The sequence below is a fragment of the Condylostylus longicornis genome, unplaced genomic scaffold (assembly GCF_029603195.1).
Source record: "Condylostylus longicornis isolate FDR11 unplaced genomic scaffold, ASM2960319v2 ptg000018l, whole genome shotgun sequence".
NCBI lineage: Eukaryota > Metazoa > Arthropoda > Insecta > Diptera > Dolichopodidae > Condylostylus > Condylostylus longicornis.
The window spans coordinates 11,328,934-11,354,231 of NW_026577987.1; the positions used below are offsets into that span (position 1 = coordinate 11,328,934).

General features: G+C 23.5%; 3 protein-coding genes across 3 annotated transcripts; 2 read left to right on the forward strand and 1 right to left on the reverse strand.

Moving 5' to 3' along the window:
* The first annotated feature begins 1,777 nt into the window (after window positions 1–1,777).
* On the forward strand, window positions 1,778–3,475 carry LOC129606400 (leucine-rich repeat-containing protein 15-like). Its single transcript, XM_055516717.1, has one exon. The coding sequence runs from the start codon at window positions 1,826–1,828 to the stop codon at window positions 3,374–3,376; it is 1,551 nt and encodes a 516-aa protein (XP_055372692.1). The 5' UTR covers window positions 1,778–1,825; the 3' UTR covers window positions 3,377–3,475.
* Window positions 3,476–3,842: 367 nt separating this feature from the next.
* On the forward strand, window positions 3,843–8,209 carry LOC129606481 (SLIT and NTRK-like protein 4). Its single transcript, XM_055516823.1, has 4 exons — window positions 3,843–3,880; window positions 6,517–6,819; window positions 7,465–7,639; window positions 8,198–8,209. Exons 1-4 carry the CDS (start codon window positions 3,843–3,845, stop codon window positions 8,207–8,209), a joined length of 528 nt encoding a protein of 175 aa, XP_055372798.1.
* A 5,151-nt stretch (window positions 8,210–13,360) lies between these two features.
* Window positions 13,361–24,101, reverse strand: LOC129606273 (uncharacterized protein MAL13P1.304-like). Its single transcript, XM_055516504.1, has 7 exons — window positions 22,043–24,101; window positions 17,489–17,620; window positions 14,628–14,970; window positions 14,476–14,562; window positions 14,303–14,407; window positions 14,105–14,233; window positions 13,361–14,020 (listed from the first exon to the last, which is right to left on the reverse strand). The coding sequence occupies exons 1-7, from the start codon at window positions 23,374–23,376 to the stop codon at window positions 13,475–13,477; spliced, it is 2,676 nt and encodes an 891-aa protein (XP_055372479.1). The 5' UTR covers window positions 23,377–24,101; the 3' UTR covers window positions 13,361–13,474.
* Window positions 24,102–25,298: the final 1,197 nt, after the last annotated feature.

Consider the following 25,298-nt stretch of genomic DNA (forward strand, 5'->3'; position numbering starts at 1 on the left):
TCCACCAATGTTTTGTCAACTCAAAACCACCCAAGTATAAAACATATTGTTCTGCTGTCACAATTCCACATACATACATAATAAACATATATGAACTTTAAAATGTCACATATGTACATATTATATGCAAGCATATAAACATACAAATTTTCATATTTATACGGACTAGACAGACAAATATACAAGAATAATAAACAATTTAGCGGTTTAGTTCTAGATAGATTCATATGAATGTATGTAGTAATTTTTTGAAGTTTGCATTCTATTTTGCGTAATAAATATAAAATTACAATAATTAGAAATATGAAAACACAAAACTATTAGAATTTTGATGTTACTTTATTTCATATAATTGTACTTAATATTTATGAACTTATTTACATTCATACATACATACATATAAATGTTATATTTTTGATTTAAGTAAAGGTCAATTTAGTTTCCAATTAATAAGAATTATTATTAGTCATTTAGACATTTTTTATGGAAATTATGTAGATATGTGAAAAAAATTAAATTTGTAATTTAGAAAATTATGAAATTTTAAAAATATTCCTTGTACATTCACATTATTTGAATAATCTAAAAAAATTTATTTCTTCATAGTGTTAAACTTCACTAGATTGGAGCCCTTTCCAAAAAGTACGTAAGAATACGAGAAAATTGCCTTTTTGTCTTCCAGAGTTTTTCTGTAAAATTTCTAGATTTTTAAATATCTGCCAACTAATCAGATCAGAGGTTTATCATGATAGAAATCCAATAAATCTTCCAATTATATTTCCATTCATATTTCCCACTATATGTAGTATAATTTTTCTTATTTCGTTCCCAATGATAAAAACCCTTCACCATTTCTGTTAAATCCTTTCTTTTCGGAAGATTTTGTTTATCATGATTTAAAATAAATTATGAAAAATTTTCCAGCGGATATTTTTACGAAAACTCCGACAATTACTTCTGTCTCTCCTATTTTTCAAAACATCCTTCCTTTTCTTTTTCCTATCATATTTTCAACACCATTTCACCATTTTTTCAGCTGATTTCCATTAATTCTGATAATGTATTACGTTGCTAGCCGTGGACCGGGATCATTATAACACTGATTATAAACTGTAGCGATAAAGTATTACCGCGGATTTTTTTATAAGTATAGCATTATTTGAAATGTTTTAACATTAATGAATCTATATTAACATTTCAATTTTTAATTACATAATTTTTAAAATAAACATTTTTGGAATTAAAATGCAGAAACGTCAAGGTGCACGTTTTTTCGATAAAATATCTGCCAAACAACCTTACATTGTAGGTGAAAAGTAAAACTTTCATGAAATAACTTCAAAAACATTATAAAATATTTTATCCACATTTTATAATCGTTGTCACAAATCATTAAAATAATTAATTTTTGAAAAAATGGCAACACTTGCAAAGCAAATAAAGTTTTACAAGTTCATGTCAACAATTATATTTTTATTTTGAAATAAAAATTACAAATAAAAATACAAATGCGCCTTTAAAATAATTTCAAAATCTTTTAAATAATAAAAACATTTTTAAATTAAATTTCAAAAAAACAAAAGTCCATCTATTATCGGTACTCAATTGACTTTTGATCTGAATTCTGCAAAATATGTAAACAATGAAATAACAACAAAAAAACAAAACTGATCTCTATATTTTGTATATAGAGAGAGAGCTTCATTAATTAATCTATGATGCCATAATATTCAGTTGTTAATTTAATCTCAATGTAGAAATTTCAGTAGTAGTTTAATCCACAATTAAATTATATTTTTGGTATTACAATTTAAATAAAATCGCAATGAAATTTTTTGGACAAATATTTTTTTTAATATTTGCATTACAAATATTTAATCATCAAACTGTTGCAAAAGGATATAATTATGAAGAGAATTGTGAAAATGATATTTGTCAAAGTTTACAGTTAACAGAAAATGACACATTACGTCATCATAATCGTGAAGAAAAAATCATAACAGAAAGTTTATCATTTAAACGTTCTTCAATTCCAATAATAAATTCAAAATTATTTCGTCATTTTTCAAATTTACGAGAATTAGATTTACGTGATACAAAAATTGAAAAATTTAAACCAGATAGTTTTAAAAATTTAATAAATCTTCAAATTTTAGTTTTATCTCAAAATTATTTAATAAATTTACCAGAAAATGGATTTTACAATAATAAAAATTTACAATTTCTTTGGCTAGATTTTAATAATATTGAATACATTGAGCCGGGAAGTTTTAAAAATTTAAATAAATTACAATATTTATCATTGGAAGGTAATCAAATCACTGAACTACCAAATAATATATTTGATGATTTAACATCATTATATGGATTATATTTGCAAAGTAATAAACTCGAAATATTGGATGATGATTTATTTAAAAATTGTAATAATTTAAATAATGTTCACATTGAAGATAATAATTTAAAAATAATTTCAAATAATATTTTTGCGGGCAAAATTTTAGAATATATAGACATCTCATTTAATCAAATCGAAGATTTCAAATTAATATTTGAATCGATTGGAACATTAAAAGCTGAACACGCTTTCAAATCTGGTGAAGTTGAAATCTATGGAGATGTTAATCATTTAGATTTCTCAAATAATGATAATATTGTTGGAATTAATATTGAAAATATAACAATGTTAGAAAACTTTCTATGGAGTGGTAAAAATGCAATCAAATTGGATTTTTTAAAAGATGCAAGCAATTTAAAACAGCTATCATTTAGTTCACCATCAATAAGTGTACTACCATCAACATTCTTTTCAACAATGACAGAATTAATATTTTTAAATATTAGTGGTTGTCAATTATCGTATATACATCCAAATAGCTTTAATTATCTCGATAATGTAGAAGCACTTGATTTATCAAATAATAAATTAAATGAATTAGATATTCATTTATTCTTACCGATGACAAAATTAAAACATTTAATTATTAGAGGTAATAAATTTTTATGTTCGAAAATTTCATCTGGTATACGTGATTATTTTGAACAAAATTCGATATTTGTTGAATCCGATCCATTACCATTAAATCAATTAAAGGATCCATTAAATATATTTGAAGGGATTTTATGTTATAATTATAAAGATGAAATTCAAAATGATGAAAGCCAAACGGATATTTCGGATAATGAATCCGAAATAACAAATAAATTTAAAGCTGAAATTTCTGAATTACGACAACATTTACAAATTATTGTACAACATTTTGAAGGAAAATTCAATAGAATTCAAAAAGAAATAGATGAAATCAAGAGGCGAAATGATATTATTAATAATGTTAATGATAAATTTTGGAATCAAATTTCAGTTAGTACCCCATAAGAATATTTGTGATGTGCCGTTTTTATTTTTGTTTTTAGTTTACTTAGTAATTAATATAATATTTTATAATCATAATGTAAAACGTGAAATATATATGCATTAAAAGGAAAATGAAATTGTTAATTTCAATATGCCAACATATGAAACCTCTAAGGTCGTTATTATCTTTATAATCTGTTATATAGCTCATAACATGAAAATTTTAATTAATCAAAATTCTATTAGAATAAATTCTATCTACGAGGACCGTATCAATAGATGCCGTTTGTCAAAAAAATTCTATTCTTCTTGTTGGTATTGATACTAAATATTTGTATAACAAAATGAAGAAATTATTTTGAGCGCTTCTTGTACATTTTTCGTCAACTTTTAAAAAAACCAAAGTCAATATGAATTTACATAAGAACTGTAATGTTACGTATTTTGAAAATTAATATTAAATGTCTTAACATTGATTCATTTCAAAATGCTTAATAGTACATCTAGAAAATTTTGGAGCAGGAGGTTTGGATCATAAGCGTCTGCGGAATGGTAACCATAACCTGTTCACCTTAAATTGTAATATCCCATTATATATATGCTACCAATACAATAAAATTCACAGGCTTCAGAAATTTCACTTTCCTTCAATCTTTAGAAGCAGTTGCTCCGTTATATTCTGTTTTTCAATGTGTCTCGATTGACAAGATTGAGAACATGAGTAATTATTCGTTAAGGACATATCTTTGTTAATCCACTAATCTTGCATAATTATTCAAAAATAGTGAAAAATCGGATTCTTCTTTTTAACACTTAACTTTTTATTGTACACAACTATGTAAGTACCACTTCTAAACCTTGTTTAATCATTTCTATGTGAGTACATTTTACTTTATATGACTCTAAAATTTGTTTACTCTACATTATCAGGGTATAAAAATTATATTAAATAAACAAATCATAAAAAGTGTTGAGTAGATCTTTACCACAAGCTTTGCACCCCATCCCCTTTGATTAGATGTAAAAAAATGTAAAATGAAAAGAGTCAATGTCTGTATTGATTTTTATCAGAAAAATCTAAACTTTGTAATTATTAAACTGATAGTGAGTAAAAAAGCGAAAATATAAAATTATATGAGATTATATTTTTATGAGCTTGAATACTTCAAATTAGAAATATTAGTAATATTATTAAAGTAATGGCTTTTAAATTTTATTCGACAAAGTATTATAAATTTGGTTCCCTGTTCATATGTACGAAATGTCTTTTTCTAGCTCACGCTACAATATGTGCTACCAAGAACAATAGAACCTCCAAATAATAGAAAAACAAATAGGTTTTGTTTAATGGTCTAGTAGACACACGTACAGGGTAGTAACAGATATAAGCTTATAACTTTTTAATTCTGACAGTTAATTTAATCAAACAAAATTGTAAATTATATAAAATGACAATGTTCTGAGCTACACAGCTACAATAGATCAAACATTATTTCGAATCTTATAGCGCATTACCTGAAAAACATATTAAATTTTGCTTTTTTTATAATAAATTAATAATTACAAATTCTAATAAATAAAATATTTCATATTAATTTTCTCTATAAATTTATTTAGTTTAGTATAATTAAAAATCTTAAAAAACATTTTATATAATTCTTTTGCATGTTTTTATTAAAAGATAACAAAACGCGAAATAAATGCTCGTAAATCTCTTCTAAAAATATATAGAAGGAGACAAATTATATTAATAATTCGTGCATCCGCTCCGAATCGTTAAATTTTAATCATACTTTGTTAACTTTAGCAGTTTTCCAAAAAAATTTATTAGTCTCATTCAGTCCGTCCGTCTGTCCGTAAACATGTTTACAAAACTTCTACACTTTTGCAAATAGAAAGCTGAGATTTCAATAGCACATTAATCTTTGCTAGAAACTTATTTCCGTAGAAGAAAATTTTTACCTATCTCACCCCCTCTAAACCCCTTATAATCCACCAAAAACCTTAACATGCCAGTTGTCAATTAATTATTGCAGCGAAACCAGAAGCATTTTTGAAATTTTGCAAAGATAGAAAAATAGTGGCTGGTTGCTTCTACCAGTGTATACTATTTTTGAACTTTAAAGAAACAGAATGTTCATTAAAATTTACCGTTATCTAAAATCCGTTTTTTCCAAATTTTTGATATAGCCGAAGGATGTAGGAGTCTGCAATTGTAGCAGTTTTTAGAGATTACCACCTCTTCTCAAGTCAACACCTCTTAAAATTTGGAAAATGTGAATTTTTAACGCTTTATATATTCAAAACTGCAATCTTTTTCAAATTTCTATATATGTAGAAAGCTAACGGTAAATATCATGCCATCAAAAAATTATTTTCCTTAACTCAACCAATAAACTCTTAAATTCGGCGAATATATAACCGCCTCTATATTTTCTTTTTTGTCTTATTTTAAAGATTTTATACATTGCTTACCCTAAATGTATGCAATTTTTGAAATTTTTTGGTTTACGAATAAAAGTAATTTTAATATTGTAGTAGATTGTTTCTAAAAGCAGTATTTTCATTTGTTGGAAAAAGTGCTATTTTAAAAACCATTGCTTTGATCCAACTTTATTTTTTTTTTAAACTTTATATATGCCTGTAATATAGAAAATAAGCTTAATTTATTCGGGAAAAAAATCATAATCAGTTGATTTTAATAAGTCATAAGTAAAGTACATCGCATTTTAATTGAAATTAAACAACAAAAAATAATAAAACAAAACCAAATATAAACGCGAACGCGCGAACGCAAGCTTATACGCTTATACGAAAACATATACAGAATAAACACAAAATAAAAGAACGATGATATCATTAACAAAAAAATTACAAATTTTACAAATTTTAATATTTTTATTTACAAAACAAACTATTTCAGATGAATATCAAGAAGAAGCACTTTATTTTTATGATTTTTGTACTGCATCATTAACTGATGTAACAATTATAACATGCTCTGATATAAAATTAAAAGAAAATTCTTCAAATGAAATTTTCGTTATTGATAATCTTAAAGAGAAGCCAAGAATAATAACATTTTTAAATTCACAAATACCAAATATTCCAAAATATTTTTTTAATATTTTTGATCAATTATTTGAAATAAATTTGAGTAGTACAGGTGTTAAGGAATTTTCAGTATTAAGTTTTTGGAAATTGAATTCATTAAAACGTTTATTTCTTTCAAGTAATGAAATCGAATATTTACCTGATGTTGGATTCTCGGGGGCAAATAATTTAACAGAATTATGGTTAGATTTAAATAGAATAAAATTTATACATGAACAAGCATTTCAAAGTTTACAAGATTTAAAATTATTATCATTACAAGGAAATCGAATTGAACAATTACCAGATGGAATTTTTAATCAATTACCAAATTTAGAAATACTTTATATTGGAGAAAATCAAATTAAAATGTTGGATTTAAATTTATTTACTGAAAATTTCAAACTTTCTGTTATCGAATTAAAACAAAATAATTTAAGTTTTTTGGATGAAATGATATTTTCATTTCAAAATTCCATTTCTTATTTATCATTAAATAATAATAATTTAAAAGAATTAATTTTAACATTCAATAAAATTGATGTACTTTTTGCAAATTCAAATAATTTAACAAATATTTTTTTAAATGGAACGATGAAAAATGCTTATTTACAAAATAATAATATAAATAATTTTTATTTTCAATATCCTGAAGAATTACAATTATTAGACTTAAATGATAATAATATTACAGATTTAACAAATATACAATTTGCATTATCCTTAAAAACTTTACATTTATCTGGAAATCCTTTATATAAAATAAATCAGTATACATTCCGTTATATGTTAAAATTAGAACGTTTATTTTTACGTGATTGTAAAATTAATAAAATTGAAGATAATGCATTTGAATTTAGTTCAAATCTGAAACTCTTTGATATTCAATCAAATTATATAAATGATTTAGATATTGAAACAATAAAACAAATGTCAAATTTAGAATATTTACGTCTACATAATAATAAATATTATTGTCCAGCTCTTTATGTTACCATGAAATATTTTATTTTAAGATCATCAATTCAATATACAAAAGATCAAATAGGATCAGAAATAAAGGAATATGAAGATAATATTGATGTGGAAAATGATGATAAATTATCTGATAAAGAAATGCATGTAGCTGGTGTTAAATGTTATAATACATTAGAAAGAAATTTGGATTCAGATGGAAATCAACTTAGTGAAGTAGAAATTTTAGAAAAACATATTGATTATTTGAGAAAGAATATTGAAGCTATTGCAATTTTTTATACTAAAAAATTTGATATATTGGCAGAAGAACTTGAAAATCTTAAAATAATACAAAATTTAAAATATAATGTTGATGAAAATATTTGGAATAAAGTTGTTATTAGTCCCGATGCAATATATTATTAACATCTTATTTGTGGAAAAAATAAGAATATAATTCACCCTTATTGTGAATCTCACTCGTAGAATTCTACGAATTTCAAACTTAGTTACGCACGTAGACTTTTAAGTGATTATAAATCTCACTCGTAGAAATTATTAATCTGCAATGGCAACATTATATTTAAGATTGTCAAAATGTTAAGTGACATTTAAATTTTGCAAATTTCGTAGTAGATACTGGTTTTCCACGTTTGAAAATTTCATTATTAGAATTGTGACATTTATTTTCATTACGAGTGTGATTCATAATTACTATATTACGAATTTCGGAATATATTTCTACTATTTCGGAATTTACAATATGAAATTCGTAATTTCTCCAAATTTCAGTGCTACGAATGAGATTTGTATTAAGGGTGTTAATGTATAAATTTTTATGAAAATGTATAAATTTTTTATGAGCTTTTTATGTAAAAAATTTTATTGTCAAATAATGTGATCTAATTTTTATATTTTCAATGTAAAAAATTTAATTTTGTAAATTGTTAAAAATTAAAATTCTAATTTCATATAATTGTAAGAGTTTTATTTATGCATAAAATTCAATTGAAAAATATCAAATTTCGTAAAAAATTCGACTTGAAATTTAATTCACTTACAAAATAATTCATAAGAATTTTTAAAAAAGAATTTAATCACAGTCGGATGATTTAGGAGTTTATAAGAATATTGAGAAATATATAATATGTGTGTATGTACACATATGACATACATGACAGATGAAAAAAAATTAAAATTCGTACTAAAAAAACTTTCATGTTCTGCATGTAAACATAATTATAATACCATTGACTGAAGTAATCATTTTCAATTATCCTAGAGTAGAGCTTGTAAATGAAAAATTTCCTCTATTACAATTAAAACTTCATATCTCAAGTAAGATCTTTTCACTTTAGAATAATTGCAAATTATAATTGCGTTCTATTTACAAAATGGTCCTGTACATAACATTTAAAATATAACATTTTATAAAATTCACGTTATTAAACGTTGTAGAATTTGAATAAATTTTAAAGCAGGAAAAAACAAGTGTAAAAACTTTGAAAAGCGGGTGTAATGACTGCGGGTGTATTTGCAGTTAAAACAGTTTTCCCAGTTGTTGAAATATTCTGTCACAGTCATATGATTTACTCTTAAAAAATTTTCTAAAATTTCCAACAATAAAAATATTGTCAAAACATTGCTGCAATACCTTATTTACTTACCTTATAGTACCAACATTTCTGATAATTCGTATAGCACTTACAATTATCAAATTTGCTGTAAATTAATTCCTAGAATAGAACTGAATTGTCAAAAATATTTTAATTCTAAGTATTACTTATTTAAAAATTATTTAAATTTTCCTAAAGCTAAGATTATATTGTTAAAAAATAAACAAAATATAAACAGTTTTTTCAAGAAAATTTTCAGAAAAAAAAAAATAAATCTAATAAATATCCAACAATGCCCTAATAGTCTAATCTAAAAGCTACTTAAGAGGGAGTTTACATATTTGTTATATTGTATTGTTAATATTCTCCTGAAGGTACACAAAATATATTTATGTACAAAAAATTAAATTTACAATTGAATTATTTTTCTTCATCTCCTATATTTTTTTTAAATATTTAAACTATGTAAGTATATAATTTTAATAATAAGTTAAAAATTTGTTTTATGTGGACAATAATAAGTCCCAAAAATTTTAGTAATCTTTTATTATTATTATTATTATAGTATACTAATACACATTTTTATATAGATATGTATGTATTTACCGTTTATGTATGTAACTTAAATAGTTAAGTAAACTTACAATAAAATCCATGTCGTATAATTTTATACTCGCATACAAACGTCTGTTCTAAGGGTATTACGATATTGCTTTACCGTTTGTAGCGCTTAGAAATAATGGTCTGAGATAAAGACATGAGTGTATGTTTTTGTTCCGCATCGAATACTGAGTCGATTTACCCAAGTCTGTCCGCCTATCCGTCCATCCTGATGATAACTCAAATACCAATTGAGTTAAACTCACAAAGTTTTCATAAAACATTTAACATAGTAGTTAATGCCGGAAATTGGATATAATCGAGACAGTGATTCGGGTAACAGTCACACAACTTTAAAAGGTATTTGGCTATATTTTGAAAATTATTGAAGAATAGATTTTGAAATTTTTCACAAAAAAATATATTATTGGGTCTGTCATGTATCATAAAAATCGTTGAAATTTTTTGACTCCTTATGTTAGCTGTCGTGCAACTTTATTAGTTATTTAGTCATATTTTAGAAACTATTAAAGGTGCCGTACTGAAATTTTGTATAAATAAATACAATAACATGGTCAACTGGTCACAATTTTCGGTAACCGCTGTTTAGATACCATAAGCGCTTATGGTAGCTTTCGTACAACTGCCAAAGCTTTTTGGCATTATCTCATAAATTAAAGAAGCTACCGTATTTAAAATATTGAATTAAAACTGTTATATTTCATAAATACTAGCTAAAATTTGTTGACCCGTATGGCGGAAACTACTATACAACTTCACTTGTTTGTTTATTATGAAAACAATTAAAATTATAGTGCTGAGATTTTGCATAAAGGAATATTATAATAACATTGCCATTATTTACAGTAAAATTCCCAGAAATAGTATGATTTTATTTGGTAACCACCTTATACGTATATGAATTGAATAGCATTATAATATATACATATATAAAAAAACAAGTGTTCGTTTGCAACAGTGTGGCAATCATCATACAACTCTTAAAGTCATTCATTCGTATACATAGTATCACAAAGTTGACACGATCAACTATAAATATTCTTTTTTTTCCTAACGTACATAAAAATGTACTCAAAAAGAATATCTACAAATATATAATAATATTGTATATATAAATGTACATAGATAACAATATTAATATATACATATGATATGCATTACATACATACGTGTATGTTTAAAAAACGGATAAAATTCAAAATCTATTTATGAAGCATATTAAATGCGTAAAAATTTTCAAAAAAAAAAAATAAATAAGTGTGCATATATACATATATGCACATATTCAACAGCACTAGATTATTATATATAAATATTTTCCAGGCTTATTTTTAGGATAAAAGTAAATAAGGAATTTTCTTTTGTTATACAATATGTAAATATGTAGAGTTTTCACATTAAATTTCGAGTATAGGAGTGAAAAAAAAAATATGCTGTGATAAAACATGATTTGAATAAAAGATTTTTTAAGCTCATCCCTTCTTTTATACAACTTTTTTTTTTTTTAACAATATAGTCATGAACTTATTTTTCTAATAACGTGATAAAAAAAAAAACAGAAAAAAACACAAAAATAAAATATTTTGTATTTTTACGTGTATTTAAATATGCATACACATGTACATAAAAAAAAGGACAATTATCTACATTTTTACATACATACATTCATATATATGCACATAATGTGTAAATATCTAAAATAATTTTTATGCTTCGCAAATTTACAATTGCTAATATAATTTACATACATTCATTCCTTCATATTATTTGCCACCCACTAAATTCTACAGTTCATGCATGTAAATATACACGTTATACACAGCTATGCATACATATATATATAAACACTCATACTTATAATGTAATTATCCACATTACGATTAAGTGGTATATATAGGAAATAAAAAAATGGAAAGAAAAAATTATGCTAACATTTCTAATTTCACAAAATTAAATTTCACCAATTACGCAAACTTTTCAATTCTATACGCAAATTTTTTCCAAATAATTTTAATTTTTTTTTTTTATAAATTTCAGATATATTGTAGACCATATTGCAGAGCTCCTTTTTATATTTTGGTCTGTCTGTATATTATTATTTATGTTTGTATATAAAATGTTTAATAATACGTGGGTGAATTATGTGAGAACATATCAAACTTTAAAAAATATTATATAAAAATAATTATATAAAATTAGCAGAAATATTACAAAAAAATCTTAAATTCACATACGTATGTATGAAGGTATATGTAGAAATTTATTACTGATTTATTAAATATAAGCTTTGGGTAATCTTTGTAAGATATTGGTAAAAATATAATAGACTTTTAAAAGAAATAAATTTATTCTTGGTTTTAAAAATAAAATTTCAAACCTTCAACACTTCAGTTTTAAACCTTCTACACTTAATTTTTGAAACAATATAAAAATTCCTGCTCGAAATTTCTTAATAATGTTCTTAATTGTAAAATAAATTCCTGCAATTTTATGAAAAATACAATTTTTGCCAGCCAGGAATTACTACGTTAAATATTATATTATGCAGTATGAAATGTGCTGCACTTTAGTATTATTTAAGAATTCTATTTTTGAGAACTTGGCCTGGAAAAGTAATTTTATAAAATATTCGTTTATCGAATTAAGTTTTCAAAATTTTAGAATGAAAATATTATAATAAAATTTTGATCTCTAAATATGCTTCTGAAAAAAGTAATATAATCGTCAACATTAATTCATTATTATTGCTGCTTCAAAAGAGAATAATTTTCAAATGATTCGAGATGGTAATTTTGAAATGGTTCTTAAAATCAATTCGGTTTAGAATTCATGCTTAATATGCACTAAAGTAAAAATTAAATTTTTATTAATTTTTTTTGATATATATATGTATGCAACTATTTCGATTAGAAAATGCTATAATCACAAATTAAAATGCTATAAGCAAATTATTGCAAATAATACGTGCATTTTCTAAATCTAAAATTATTCCTTTTGTCTACCGCTGATTATAAAACTAATTTTAACGTTGTAATTAATTGACGATGTGATTGTTTACATGTACAGTATGATTGTTTACTTAAACTACAATATTGTAATTAAATATTCAGACAGCAAACCCCTACTTTAAAATTACAGCATAATGAAATAAGTCTCTTTCTGTGTGTTTCAATAGTAGATTGTATGTAGCAATCAATGTAAACAAAACAAATACTTAGTAATCATGTGAATTACAGTATAAAGCAATGTAGAGAACATTTCGTCGGCAATTTCTTCATGCCTCTGTAGCTCAGTTGGTAGAGCGTCCGCCTAGAAAGCGGTAGGTTACTGGTTCGAGTCCAGTTCGAGGAGAAAAATTTTTTAATTAATTTTTCTGCCTTTAACTCGTTCCTTTGATTACGTCATCCATCTGTTCTGCAGTTGCATGAAGAGATTTCCATTAAGTTAAAGTCTCTTTCCAATTCAACAAAGTACTAATTTTAAGATTTTTAGCTATGCTTTTCAGTTAAACTTCCTATATCTTGTTATAACATAAGTATTACATTTTTATTTAATATGCCAAAATTAATCAATTCAACTAAATCATAAATAGAACATAACTATGATAATGTAGTGTTATAGTATCTAGTTTTACATATAATGTATAATTAAAAAAACATTTTGTTTATAATATTATAATTTTATATAATTAAATTATTATATAATTTATATTTTGAGATAATATTAACAATTTAATTTTAAATAAAAATCTTTTCTATATTAATTACATAAAAAGCATTTAAAACAATTTTTTATAATTATTTTTTAAAAAAAAAAAAATATTTCCTAAATTTTACATTGTATCGTACCATGTTGACATTCTTCCTTCTTCATTACTATTATCAGATAATGGTCGAATTGTTTGACAAGGTGTCATACTTTCAATACCACTATCATTACTAATTCTATATGCACTTTGAAAATCGTCACAATTAAATTGCCTAAAAATAACACTTCCACTGCTACTTGTGCTATTATGTGTTTGTAATAATCTTTTTTCTTCAGCACGTTTTGCTTCTTCATTTAATACTGCTTCAAGTATTGGTTGTATTAATTTTATCCACAATTCTATAATACATGGTTCTGCTTCAAAATCACATTCTTGTTTTTTTCTTTTATCATAATATAAAGTAAATTTTGTTGGTTTTGAATTTGGTAAAAAACCAAGTTTTTGCATCGGATAATGTCCACGATATAATAAACGTTTCTCTTTAATTTCTGTATATATTATACATTTTTCAAAAAAGAAACCCTTAGCTGGATATAATTTTCGTATACTATAATCATATATTTTAAAATCATCGGCCTTTAAAAAACGTCCTTGATGGTAAATATTAAGCTAAAAAATAAGAATTTTTATTATTTAATTAATAAGTTTAAAAATTTTATTATGTAAACATGAATAGTTAAATTTTCGACCTACATCAAAGCAATCTTCAATATCATTAACTGCTTCTGATTCATTTACAACTGTTATAAAATCTCGTAATCTTTTTTCTAATTTACAACATGCTGCAATTGATGTCTTATAACTAATATCACCAAATTGTGTCTAAAATTATTATAAATAAAAAACCAAAATTAATAAAAAAATTTTCTGAGTGTACACCGTTGGTCTTACTTTATAAAATTCTTGCAATGGTAAAGGATATCTTTGTAATCGTTGTATAGGTTTAATTAAAAAACTATTGATTCCTAATCTATCTTCAATTTCTGTTTGTAATTCCTAAAAATCAAATAAAAATTAATTAAATAATTATATTCTTAGTTTTTATTTTATGGATTTTTATTTACCTTAAAATAATCTTGATATTTTTCTAACAGCCTTATAGAATTTCTTTTATTTATCACAAATATAACATATGGATAAAACTCGTTTTCCTAAAATAAAATTTAATTTAAATACTCGTTATTATTATGAAATTTTAAATAAATAATAATTATACTTCAATCAAATTTGTAAAAGCGTTAAACATAGCAACCAGATCATTTGAATTGGTCTTAAACATTGGTAAAATAAATGTTTCATGAAATTCTAAAATTTCTTCTATATTTCCTAATAAATCATATCGTTTGCCTTTCAGACCATCTGGTAAATCTTCTCTTGTAAAAATTCCACCATAATTTTTTATTCCTTCTCGTAAACTTTCAACATATTTTTCTTCAGTTTTAATTAATTCTTCAACCATAGGTAAAATACCTTTTGTACCATATTTGAATTCATCTTGTATTTCATTTTGTTTTGATAATGCTGACGATATTTGATCAGTACTTTCTGTTCTGTTTACGCTGTTTGTGGAAAAAAAATTAAAATATTAAATTAATATTTATTTTAAATATTTTAAATAATAACAAATAACTTAATTTAGTATATGTTTGCATGTATGAGTACATACATAATGTTTCTAATAAGTATGAAGTCAGAGGGCTACCAAAAAACAAAATTTATAAAATTTTTTTTGTATTTTATATGACATTTAAAATATTAAAGTCCAAATATAATTAAATTTCAAAAAAAAAATTTTAATTTTTTAATAATAAACTTTTCCTATGAGAATTTTAATTTTCAAACTTAAAATGTTTCACCAATTTAATTATCTACGTGTACCAAATATAAATTATAAAATATAAAACAACAACAGCTTATTACAGAAAGTTTGTTTGTCGACGGCCTTGAGAAATATCACTTTGATAATTAAATTTATTCCATTTAGAGATGATTAATTAGTAGTAGACTCTCAAAAGCTCTACACAATACATTATTATTTTCTGTGTACTACTCAATGCTATCGTTTTTGCTACGATTTAATATTTCTACTACATTTTAACATTGTTGTATAAACTTGTTGTATAAAAATTTTTCTGAAAACGAACTGTTGTTTATTATATTTTGATCTCTTGTATTATTGTACTAAACTATTATACATATCAAAATATCAATCTACTACACATGTATATTTTAAATGACATTTTATTATCATTATGATTTCACGCTAATTATTTCAAAATATAGGGCGACCTGGTTTTTTTTATCTACTATTATCTGTTTTATACGCAGTAATGGCAGTAAAAGGTTTGCTTGGTAGCAAATAAACCGCAGACTTAATGGGAAACTATCAAAGAAGCTAATTGATATAAATGTATATAAAATGTAAACTACTATATATTACAATATATATATTTTCTTATTACCTAGACATTCTTAGAATTATTAATTAATTATAAGAAGAATAATTGTTATAGTAACATTCAGTTTTATCTGTTGTAGAAAAATCAAATCTACTGCAATTTCAATATTCTCATCACTGCAACACAATATTATAAAACGATAGCACTGGCACTATTACTATACCTACCCTACATACATAAATGCATAATATATAGATATATAAAAAATGAGAATTTCTCTTAATTTAGAGATTATAAAATTTTTATATAGAATAAAATTATAATTAAATTAAATTATTATTGGGTCTTATTGTTTCAATTATCCTCTAATACCGAATAATTTTTAATTTAATTATAATTTCACTATATTGTAATACGTATAATATAAATATAATGTAAGTATCTGAAAGTACTTATTTTATTCATATGAAGATAAATATAATTTGACTTTGTAAGAAAGATCACATGTTTTAGAACTGTGCAACAAGTTTATACAACAAATAATCTGATTTATAGTGAGTATATTAAAGCTAAACTTAAAGTTTTCACTTTATTCAAATTCTATAACCTTGAGATACTCGTATATGATGTCATAAGGCTGACATAATGTCGCAATGACCTTAAATTTATAATAATAATAATAATAATGTTGTCAACAAGATCGCAAACACCGTCTGATTCTCTTGAGATAAAAAAGATGTTGTTTTTGCACTAAATTTTACATTTATTATGAATTTATTTTTATGAGCTTCTCACGAATCTGAATTTTGTTTAAAAAAGCAATACTCACAAATCTTGAAATTTAAAATAGGTTCGTATGAAACATTTTCACCCTATCAAGCAACTGATTCGCTAAGTAAAAATTATGTATTTGTGTATATGTAGATATATTAGTATTTCGAAATATCGTTCGAGGAAAATCAAATTTTTACCGAATCAGTAAATTTTGTTGTGAATATCAAAGCTCGGAAACAGAACTTTCAATAATGAACAATTTTACACATTTGATTATATCTCAGGAACTAATTGATTAAATTTTTTTGAAGTTTAATGTTTAATTTCTGGTTAATAACGCAATTAACTCGGAAACTTTGCAGGCAAATCAGAACACGGAAAATAAACCTCTATACTAACAACCAAATTTACATTTTTCTAGGCATATTAATTCGAGTCTATTTTGTAGTTTAAAATAAATATTTAAAGAAAATTTTTATAATTTTGTGTAATAATTTAAAAATGCGGTCAGTTATGTGTTAGCCACATTACATTTTTTCTTATATGGGAAACAAAGGCAAACTTTTTAAGTTCAGCTTTATTTATGAAATTTTCATTAATGAAATATGTAGTAGCACTTAAACTATATCTAAAATTTTAGTTTTTTTTTCTTCAACCTTGTAACACAACACTTAAACTATATCTAAAACAATAAAATATTGAATTATTTTAATTAAAATGTCCTGCTATACTTTTAATAATAGAATCTTTATTTTAATAATATTTTTAAAATTAATTAAAAGGTACTTAATAAAAGTTTCTTTTATACACTCATATTGCGCAATATATGTACACTGTTGCAATCTTTTACTTTAATAATAGATTTAAAAAATAGAGAATTCTAATTCAACAATAAATAACTTACAATTGATCTGATTTGACATCTCTGTCTGAAAGATTGCCGGACGGTTCTTCTGGATGATACGAATGTGATTTCGCTAGAATACACTTGAGGTTCTTTGCTTCACAAATATCTGTTTTTCTTCGATTATTATATCTATAATTGAAAAAATATTCTTAATTAATATAAAGAATCAATTGTGCTTAATTACTTAGGATACAATTAAGAGAATGTTATTATTATATTATAAAGTTATATAACTGAGAAAATAATGAGGGCTGCCAGAAATAAAATTAGTTAATAAGAAAGTTTAGTAAACAAAATCAAAACAAGATTAGGCTTGTATTGCTAATTAATTTCGTAAAGGCATAAAACCATTTTGCTCAGAAAGAAGACAATTATTGCAATATTCTTGCTTTTATAAAATTTGATGGAATATGTTATTTTGCAAACTATAAGAGATTAATAATTTAGGGGAGAGAGGTAGTAGAAAGAAATTTTATACTTGTTAAATAACCTTGTCTATTAACTATTAAAATTTTAGGTTGGGGTAGAATTGTCATTTACCGAAATATGTTCCGAAATAAGCGAAACATCAGTACCAGTACTAATTTGGAAAAGTCAATTCATCACCCTTTGGCATATTTCCACAATAAAAAACGCATTTGCACATTTTAACACTAGTCTCTACTCCAAACACAGTAGTCTGTCAAAAACTTGATTTTTCACGTACTTAAAGTGCTAAATCTAAACTCTGACCAGTGATTCATATATAATAATTTTGATAGTAAGGATTTTATTAAGAGATAAGATCGACATTTTCATTTTACCTTCATTAAAAGGTAAAAATTTTAATTAAAAATATTTTCAAAAATTTTAAATGTACAAAAATACTTAATGCCCAAATTTTACTTTATTCACTTCACAATTCACTTATTTTCACGCCCTTGCATATAGTTACTCAAATTGAAATGCATATAGTGATTTTTGTGTTATTAATATCGCACCTCAACAAAGAAACAACAAAATTAACAAAAGATGCATTCGAAAACGTCAAATAGCACATCTGTGCAAATTATTCAATTAGCATAATGCAAGTTAATTACTCTAAAAATAGCACAAATTAACAATCCACTGCACTGCCAACTGCTATTCTGTAAAAATACAATGAAATCTTTATTCTAGAAAATTAAAATTTAAAATTAAAAATCAATAGATAAAGCCTATATTACATTGAATAAAGTTCAATAACTTCCCTACGTCACCATTTATAAACCAAGTTAATATTAACGTTTTAAAAAAATTTTTAATAATCTATTGGAAAAGTATTTTCTTTTGCCTATAACTTTTTACAATTAAATTAATTTTATTACACAAATTCATTTTATGAACTTCATAATTATATTATATTAAATGGGAAATTAAAATAGAAATTGCTCACAATCATGTTATATGGAATACGTGATTCAGAATACCTCTGATAAAATTAATTTTTACTTAAAAATAAGCAAAACTTAAACTTCAGTAATAAATAGACAAAGAGTCAAAATCAACTATGCGGTAACATACCCGTTCAACTTGTATAAATAAATTTAACATTAACGAAATTGTTGTATGTATTCAAAATACACAATTACGTAGTTTGCTTTGATTTGTCGTTACTGTACATACTACTGTACGAATTACATACTCGTACTGTACAAAAACACAACCTTAATAAATATTTTAATTGAAATTTTTACAATGTACAGCATATTTTTTCAATTTTATGCTCTTCTTAAAACGTTTACTTTATTTTTTTTTTAATAAAAAAATCACTTTCTATTATGTTTATTTTAGTTCCTTAATTTAGTTGAAAACATATAAAAAAGAATGCATGAAAAAAATAATAATAATTAAAGTTAATTAAATGTGTAAAGAAAAATCACATAAAAATTGAAAGTGCAATATGAAAAGTGGAATTTTTTTTGCCATATAACCATTAATTGAACATCCGTATCTAAGGTAGCGTTTTACAAAAAATATGATTAATAAAGTTGGGTCAAACGAATGGCTTGTAGACTATTACTTCAACAAGTGAAAATGCTGCTTTTAATAACAATCTACTTACATTTAAACCAGTTTCATTCGCATACAAAAATATTTCCAATGATTGCATACATTTTGGATTAAAATTTAAAGAGTCGTTAACAAAATGGCGAATTTAAGGGTTAATTGCATGAATTAAAATAAATAATTATGTTTTTTGATGGCATGGCAATTATCTATGCATTTATAGAAATTTGGAAAAGCTTTCAGTTTCGGAAATATGTGGTTCCAAAAATTTGAATTTTAAAAAATTCAACAGGTGAAAATGCCAGTAGTTTAGACTCATATCTTATAGACTTATATCTCATTGTCTAAAAGAAAAACATATCAAAAGCTTGAAAAAAAACCGGATTTTAAATTACGATAAATTTTTATGATTTGAGGGGCTATAACTTTTAGAAAGAGGCATAACAAAAAATGTTCTCCTACGGAAAAAAAGTTTCTAGTAGAAATCTATTTATTTGTAAAATCTATTTATTTCAGTTGTCTATCTTAAAAGTTGCAGAAGTTTTCTAAACAGACACACGGACTGACGAATGGACAGACGGACGGCCGGACAAAGTGAAACTAATAAACAGTATTTTTCAAAATATATTTTAGAAAAGTGTTAAAAAGTGGATAATTTTGAAAATGTGATTAAAATTTGTTTTATTAAATAAGTGTCTATTGTAATTTTATTGATAAAATTTCAAAAATAAATGTAGATTAAACAAATTTTAAAATTTATTTCTTTTGATTAAATTTTTTAATCAATCTACTTGCAAATTGTTGACGCCGCAAAAAAAAGTGAGAAATTCTAATGTTCTTATAATTAGAGGATTTCGCTTTATTGTTTCATAATTATAAGAACATTAGATTGACTATAACCTACGACTATAAAAGAAATTGAGCAATTATCTTAATTAATTAAAAAATTTAAAATTTTTAGTTGAAAATTAAAATTATAAATTAAATGCTATAACTATTCTTTATTTTTTCACCGCTTCAATTATTAATCCAATGTTCCTTAACCCTTTAATTTATTAACCCCCGCAATTATTACTGAATACAATTACGACAAATCACAACATGAACTCAAAAAAAATTTAGGGAAACCAAATTCGAAAAGTAAAAGTTTTCAATATTTTTCATTCAGTTTCTGTTAAATATCAATGAAGTTTAAAGAACACCGTACTCGTTATTACTAACATTAATATGAAATTTTACCTGAAAAATATAACATTTGGAAAGAACTTTGAAATAGATACTACTCCCAATACTTTTAAGAATTTGGTTATTACAACGCAATTGCGAAGTAAAATTAACCTTTATTTATTTAAATAATTATTAAATATCATAATTTGGCAAAATTATTTTGACAAAAGTTCTTATAGCTGCACACATACAATATATGAATATATATTTATACACATATACATATTAGCTATGTGTACATTATTACATATGTACAATGTATTTTGTTTTAATATCAAAAAAAAAAAATTCAATGTCGTAATTTTAGAACAAATTCAGATTACTTTAAAAAATAATCATAAAAAAATAATATTAGTCATTTAAAAAAGAAAAAATCAGAAATGCTCAACATTTTGTTTACAAACGATATTTTCTTTAAAGATCTCAACTTGCATGAAGCGCAACTTTTATTGCATAACATGCGCAATTTATGTTTTAGTATTTCTTTTGTTGTGATTCGTTTTACAACAAATGAAAATTATAAGAAAATTATTATGTACGAGGCATGTAAAACTAAAATCATATATCATGTCTTATAATATCAAGTGTTTATACATATCTAAGTGTACATACATAAATCAAATGAGTAAAATATTTCTTTAAAACAATCGTGATCTACACATTTAAAAATTTTAATATTTCAAATCTGTCATTAAAAAAGCTTTTTGTATTTACAAATTTTTTTCAACCCTATTTATAAATAAATTAATTTCATACATAACTATGTATGTATATTTATTATATATATTATAATATAATGTATATACATACGTATAAATATGAAATATCTATATTTATATAATAAAGCATTTAGTGTCGATCTGCCTACGTAAATTTTGAAATTTCTCTACCTTTTGAGTAAAAATAATAAAATAAAAATTTTCTAAAACTTAAATTTCATTTTCTTTTTCTATAATAAATTTTTTTATATCATTTCTTTGCTTCTAAATTTTAATGTGATTAAAATGTAAGCAATTATATACATATTTTTACAATAGAGCGCAAAATCAATTCAATATTCTGCGAATCATAACTATTATTGACTCTTATCTTATCAGTATAACAATATCAATATAGGTAAAACAATAAATTTCGTGAACAATTATAATGTTCTTTTAATGTTTGATAAATTGAAAAAAAAAAAAAAAAGATAATAGAAATACCACAATTTATACTTTGTATTTCATATTGCTATAATACAGTTTCAGAATCGAAGAGTTTCAATTCTACTGCATTACGGAACATAAGATTACTTACCTCATTATTCCTTTACGTTTTTTAATTATTGGTTTTCCATCTTTAGTTTTAACATTTTCATTATTATCTAATTTTAAATCTTCATCTATCTCATTATCATTCTTTGTAGAAATGTGACCAAAATCATCGATAACAATCATTGGAACAACTTCTATACTATTTTTATGTAATAATGATAATTCTGGACTTTTCGAAACAATCGGTTTACTTTTAGTTAATATTTTTGATTTATTCTTTTTATTTTTATCATTATTTTTTTTATCATCTTTTAAATTATCCCTTTTTGAACCGGATGTTTCTCTTAATTCAACAATTTCTTCACAATCTGAAATTTCATCAACTTCATCTTCAGATGGTAAATCATCACTTAAAAGTTTTAATTTATCATCATAATTATTATGATTGCTATCATTTTTTTCATTATTATTATTTTTATCATTAGTATTATTTTTATTACTACTTAAATAAGTCCATGAAGATGGTATATTAAAACCATTATAACATGTTTTACGTTTCGGGGTAAAAAAATTTTTTGAAATTTTCCCATTTGGTTTACTTGGACTTTTTGATGGAATTTCGATGTTAGATTCAATTGTTTCGGTTTCGTTAGATGTATTTTCTGATGAAAACATTTCAAATTTTAAACGTAATTTCTGTACATAATTAGTTTTTGTAACACCAACATGAATTTCATTACTCCAATAATTACTATGTGGTGTCTCTGAAACATCATCTATAATAATTTCAGTATTATCGGTTGGTGATACTATTGTACTTTGAAGTTCATTATTATTTTTTTTTACATTATCAACATTTTTAAGTTTCTGGTGTTGTGCTGCTATCTTTTGTGATTTTAATGAATTATTTTTACTACGTTTTCTTTCCGGTACTTTTGGTTTTTTATCTTTTATATTTGTATTATGTATTTTTATTGAATCCAAATCGCCTGCAATCGTACTATTAACTGAATAATCATATTGAAATGATGAACTTGAATTTGATTCATTTAATATACTAGTAGTTGAAGAAGATGATGTTAAAACCATTGATGTACCAGATGAATTTGATAGAGAAGAATCATCAGGTGATTGTGATTTTCTAAAAATATTTTTAACACTACCATTATTATTATTGTTATTTGTTGATTGACTAGCTTCTGTAAGACTGTTTTTTTTTAATAAATCGCAAATATTATCATCATTATTGCTGGTTTCTTGTTCAATTAAAAGTGTTTTATCAGAAGTTGTACTATCTAAATAAAAAACTGATGTTGAACGTCGTGTCTTTTTAGAGCTATTACGAAATTCTTTGCGTATAAGTAAATTTTGAGCCATTCTTTTTCATTTAATTAATTGTTTTCATTTAGTATATAACAGTTTGTTAATATTTAATATAATAATTTATATAATAAAATCACTTTATATTTATATTTTTATTTTAGTATTTTATGTACATATTGTTGATTTATTATATTAAAATTTTATTTTTTTTTTATATTTAAAAAACTTTACGAAATTTATAACAATTTATTTACGAAAAAGTTAAAAAGCATTTGATGTGACATTAATATAAATATTATTTTTAGATTTTAGATGTACATATTTATATTAATGTACAGAAGTACATACATATATGTTTATATATACACATATATGCTATATTTATATTTCATTAAAAACCACTTTGTATATATGTATGTATACAGTAGCTATACTTGATATTTAACTTTTATTTCTTTCTTTCAGCTTTTCTTACACCAACGATCTATATGTACATGAAACGATCATACCGTAAAAACAAAGAAAAGATAATTTTTTTTTTATTTTCTTAACTAAAAAAAAAGAAAATTTTTTTATTTTTGGTATGAAATTGAATAGGAATTTTAAAATTTATTAAAATTTATCACAGTTGTATTAAAAAATTTTTAAATTTAATTTTATTAAATTATTTAAACAAATTAGATCTTATTTAACTCGATCTCATAACTTTGACAAATAAACTTTAATATTTTTGACAATAAATTATTATTATATTTTTTTTTATTAATTTTTTCTTATTATTTTTCTTGTAGTATACAATTGTATATATAAATATACAATATTTTAGCTTTTTTTTTCAAATATATTTTTACGGTAATTAATGCGAGACAATACAGCAAAAATACACCAACATCGCGCTATGTTATATGGCTTTAGACTAAAAAAAACAAAAAATAAAAAAATTGTTTGACTGCAGAAACGAAAAAAAAAAGAAAAAATTCAGAAAAATGAGCGGATTTGGCTGTAATTTGAGTTTCATTCAATCCAAAGACAAATACCAATACTACGCAACTTTTATCTATTTTCATTTTTATTCTCTTTATTAATATTTTTATGGCAACAGCTGTTTATAGTCTTGTACTATTATTAAATAAAATTAAAAAAAAATATATGAGCTTTATTTGTATTGAAAAATTATTTGTATTTTGTTTTACTGTTGTGATAATTATTATAATTAAAGGTAAAGAAAATTTAATAATAAAAGTAATGAGAATTCTTGTACATACATAAACATAATATGTATACACAAAGTTGTCTATTAAAGTTAACGATAGTAATAACGTTTACTACCTAAACAACTTACTATCTTATATTTATATGTACACATAAATAAGAGCGAAAATATTTACGTTAATATTAGTGTAGACTACTTTTAACTATGGCTTATAAAAGTTTTTTTTCAAGTTTTCATCTAATTTTTTTTCTATTAGATTTTTATAAAGACTAATTCTCTTAATAATTTAGTTATATTCTGTAATTCGTAGTAATTTTTTCAAATATTAAAAAATTTTAAATAAATTATGTATAATTATTAAAACTGATTGAAAGTTTGTCAACTAGATTCCCCATAACTACTATTTTAATATTGTAATTAATTTTTAGGTACTATTTTAATGTTGGCAAAAAACAATACTCGATAAGCTTTTATTTTCATAATTACCTTATTAATTATTACGTATTGTGAATTCATCAAGAAATTTTGCAAATTTGACAGTTTAATTTTACGTATAGCGAATTTCCCAAATTTCTTTACGAATTCGAGAAAATATTTACCGAATTAAAGAATGTGACAGGTACACGAATTTGTCAAAAGCATGGGAAATACTCCGTTATAAAATATAGTTTACTTTAAAAAGAGGGTGTTATAATACCAATTCCAACGAATTCGGTAGCTCAAGACTATTCGATATAATTTAATAATAAATTAATTGTCAATT

Excerpts from the sequence above, each read along its gene's own strand:
- LOC129606400 (XM_055516717.1), top strand. The coding sequence starts at position 1,826 with ATGAAATTTTTTGGACAAATATTTTTTTTAATATTTGCATTACAAATA.
- LOC129606481 (XM_055516823.1), top strand. The coding sequence starts at position 3,843 with ATGCTTAATAGTACATCTAGAAAATTTTGGAGCAGGAG. Across the intron at positions 3,881-6,516 it reads AGAAAATTTTGGAGCAGGAG|TACAGGTGTTAAGGAATTTT; the intron begins GTTTGGATCATA and ends AAATTTGAGTAG. Across the intron at positions 6,820-7,464 it reads GGAGAAAATCAAATTAAAAT|ATCATCAATTCAATATACAA; the intron begins GTTGGATTTAAA and ends TTTTATTTTAAG.
- LOC129606273 (XM_055516504.1), bottom strand. The coding sequence starts at position 23,376 with ATGGCTCAAAATTTACTTATACGCAAAGAATTTCGTAATAGCTCTAAA. Across the intron at positions 14,971-17,488 it reads GATGTCAAATCAGATCAATT|CGTAAACAGAACAGAAAGTA; the intron begins GTAAGTTATTTA and ends TTCCACAAACAG. Across the intron at positions 14,234-14,302 it reads CATTGCAAGAATTTTATAAA|ACACAATTTGGTGATATTAG; the intron begins GTAAGACCAACG and ends TAATAATTTTAG.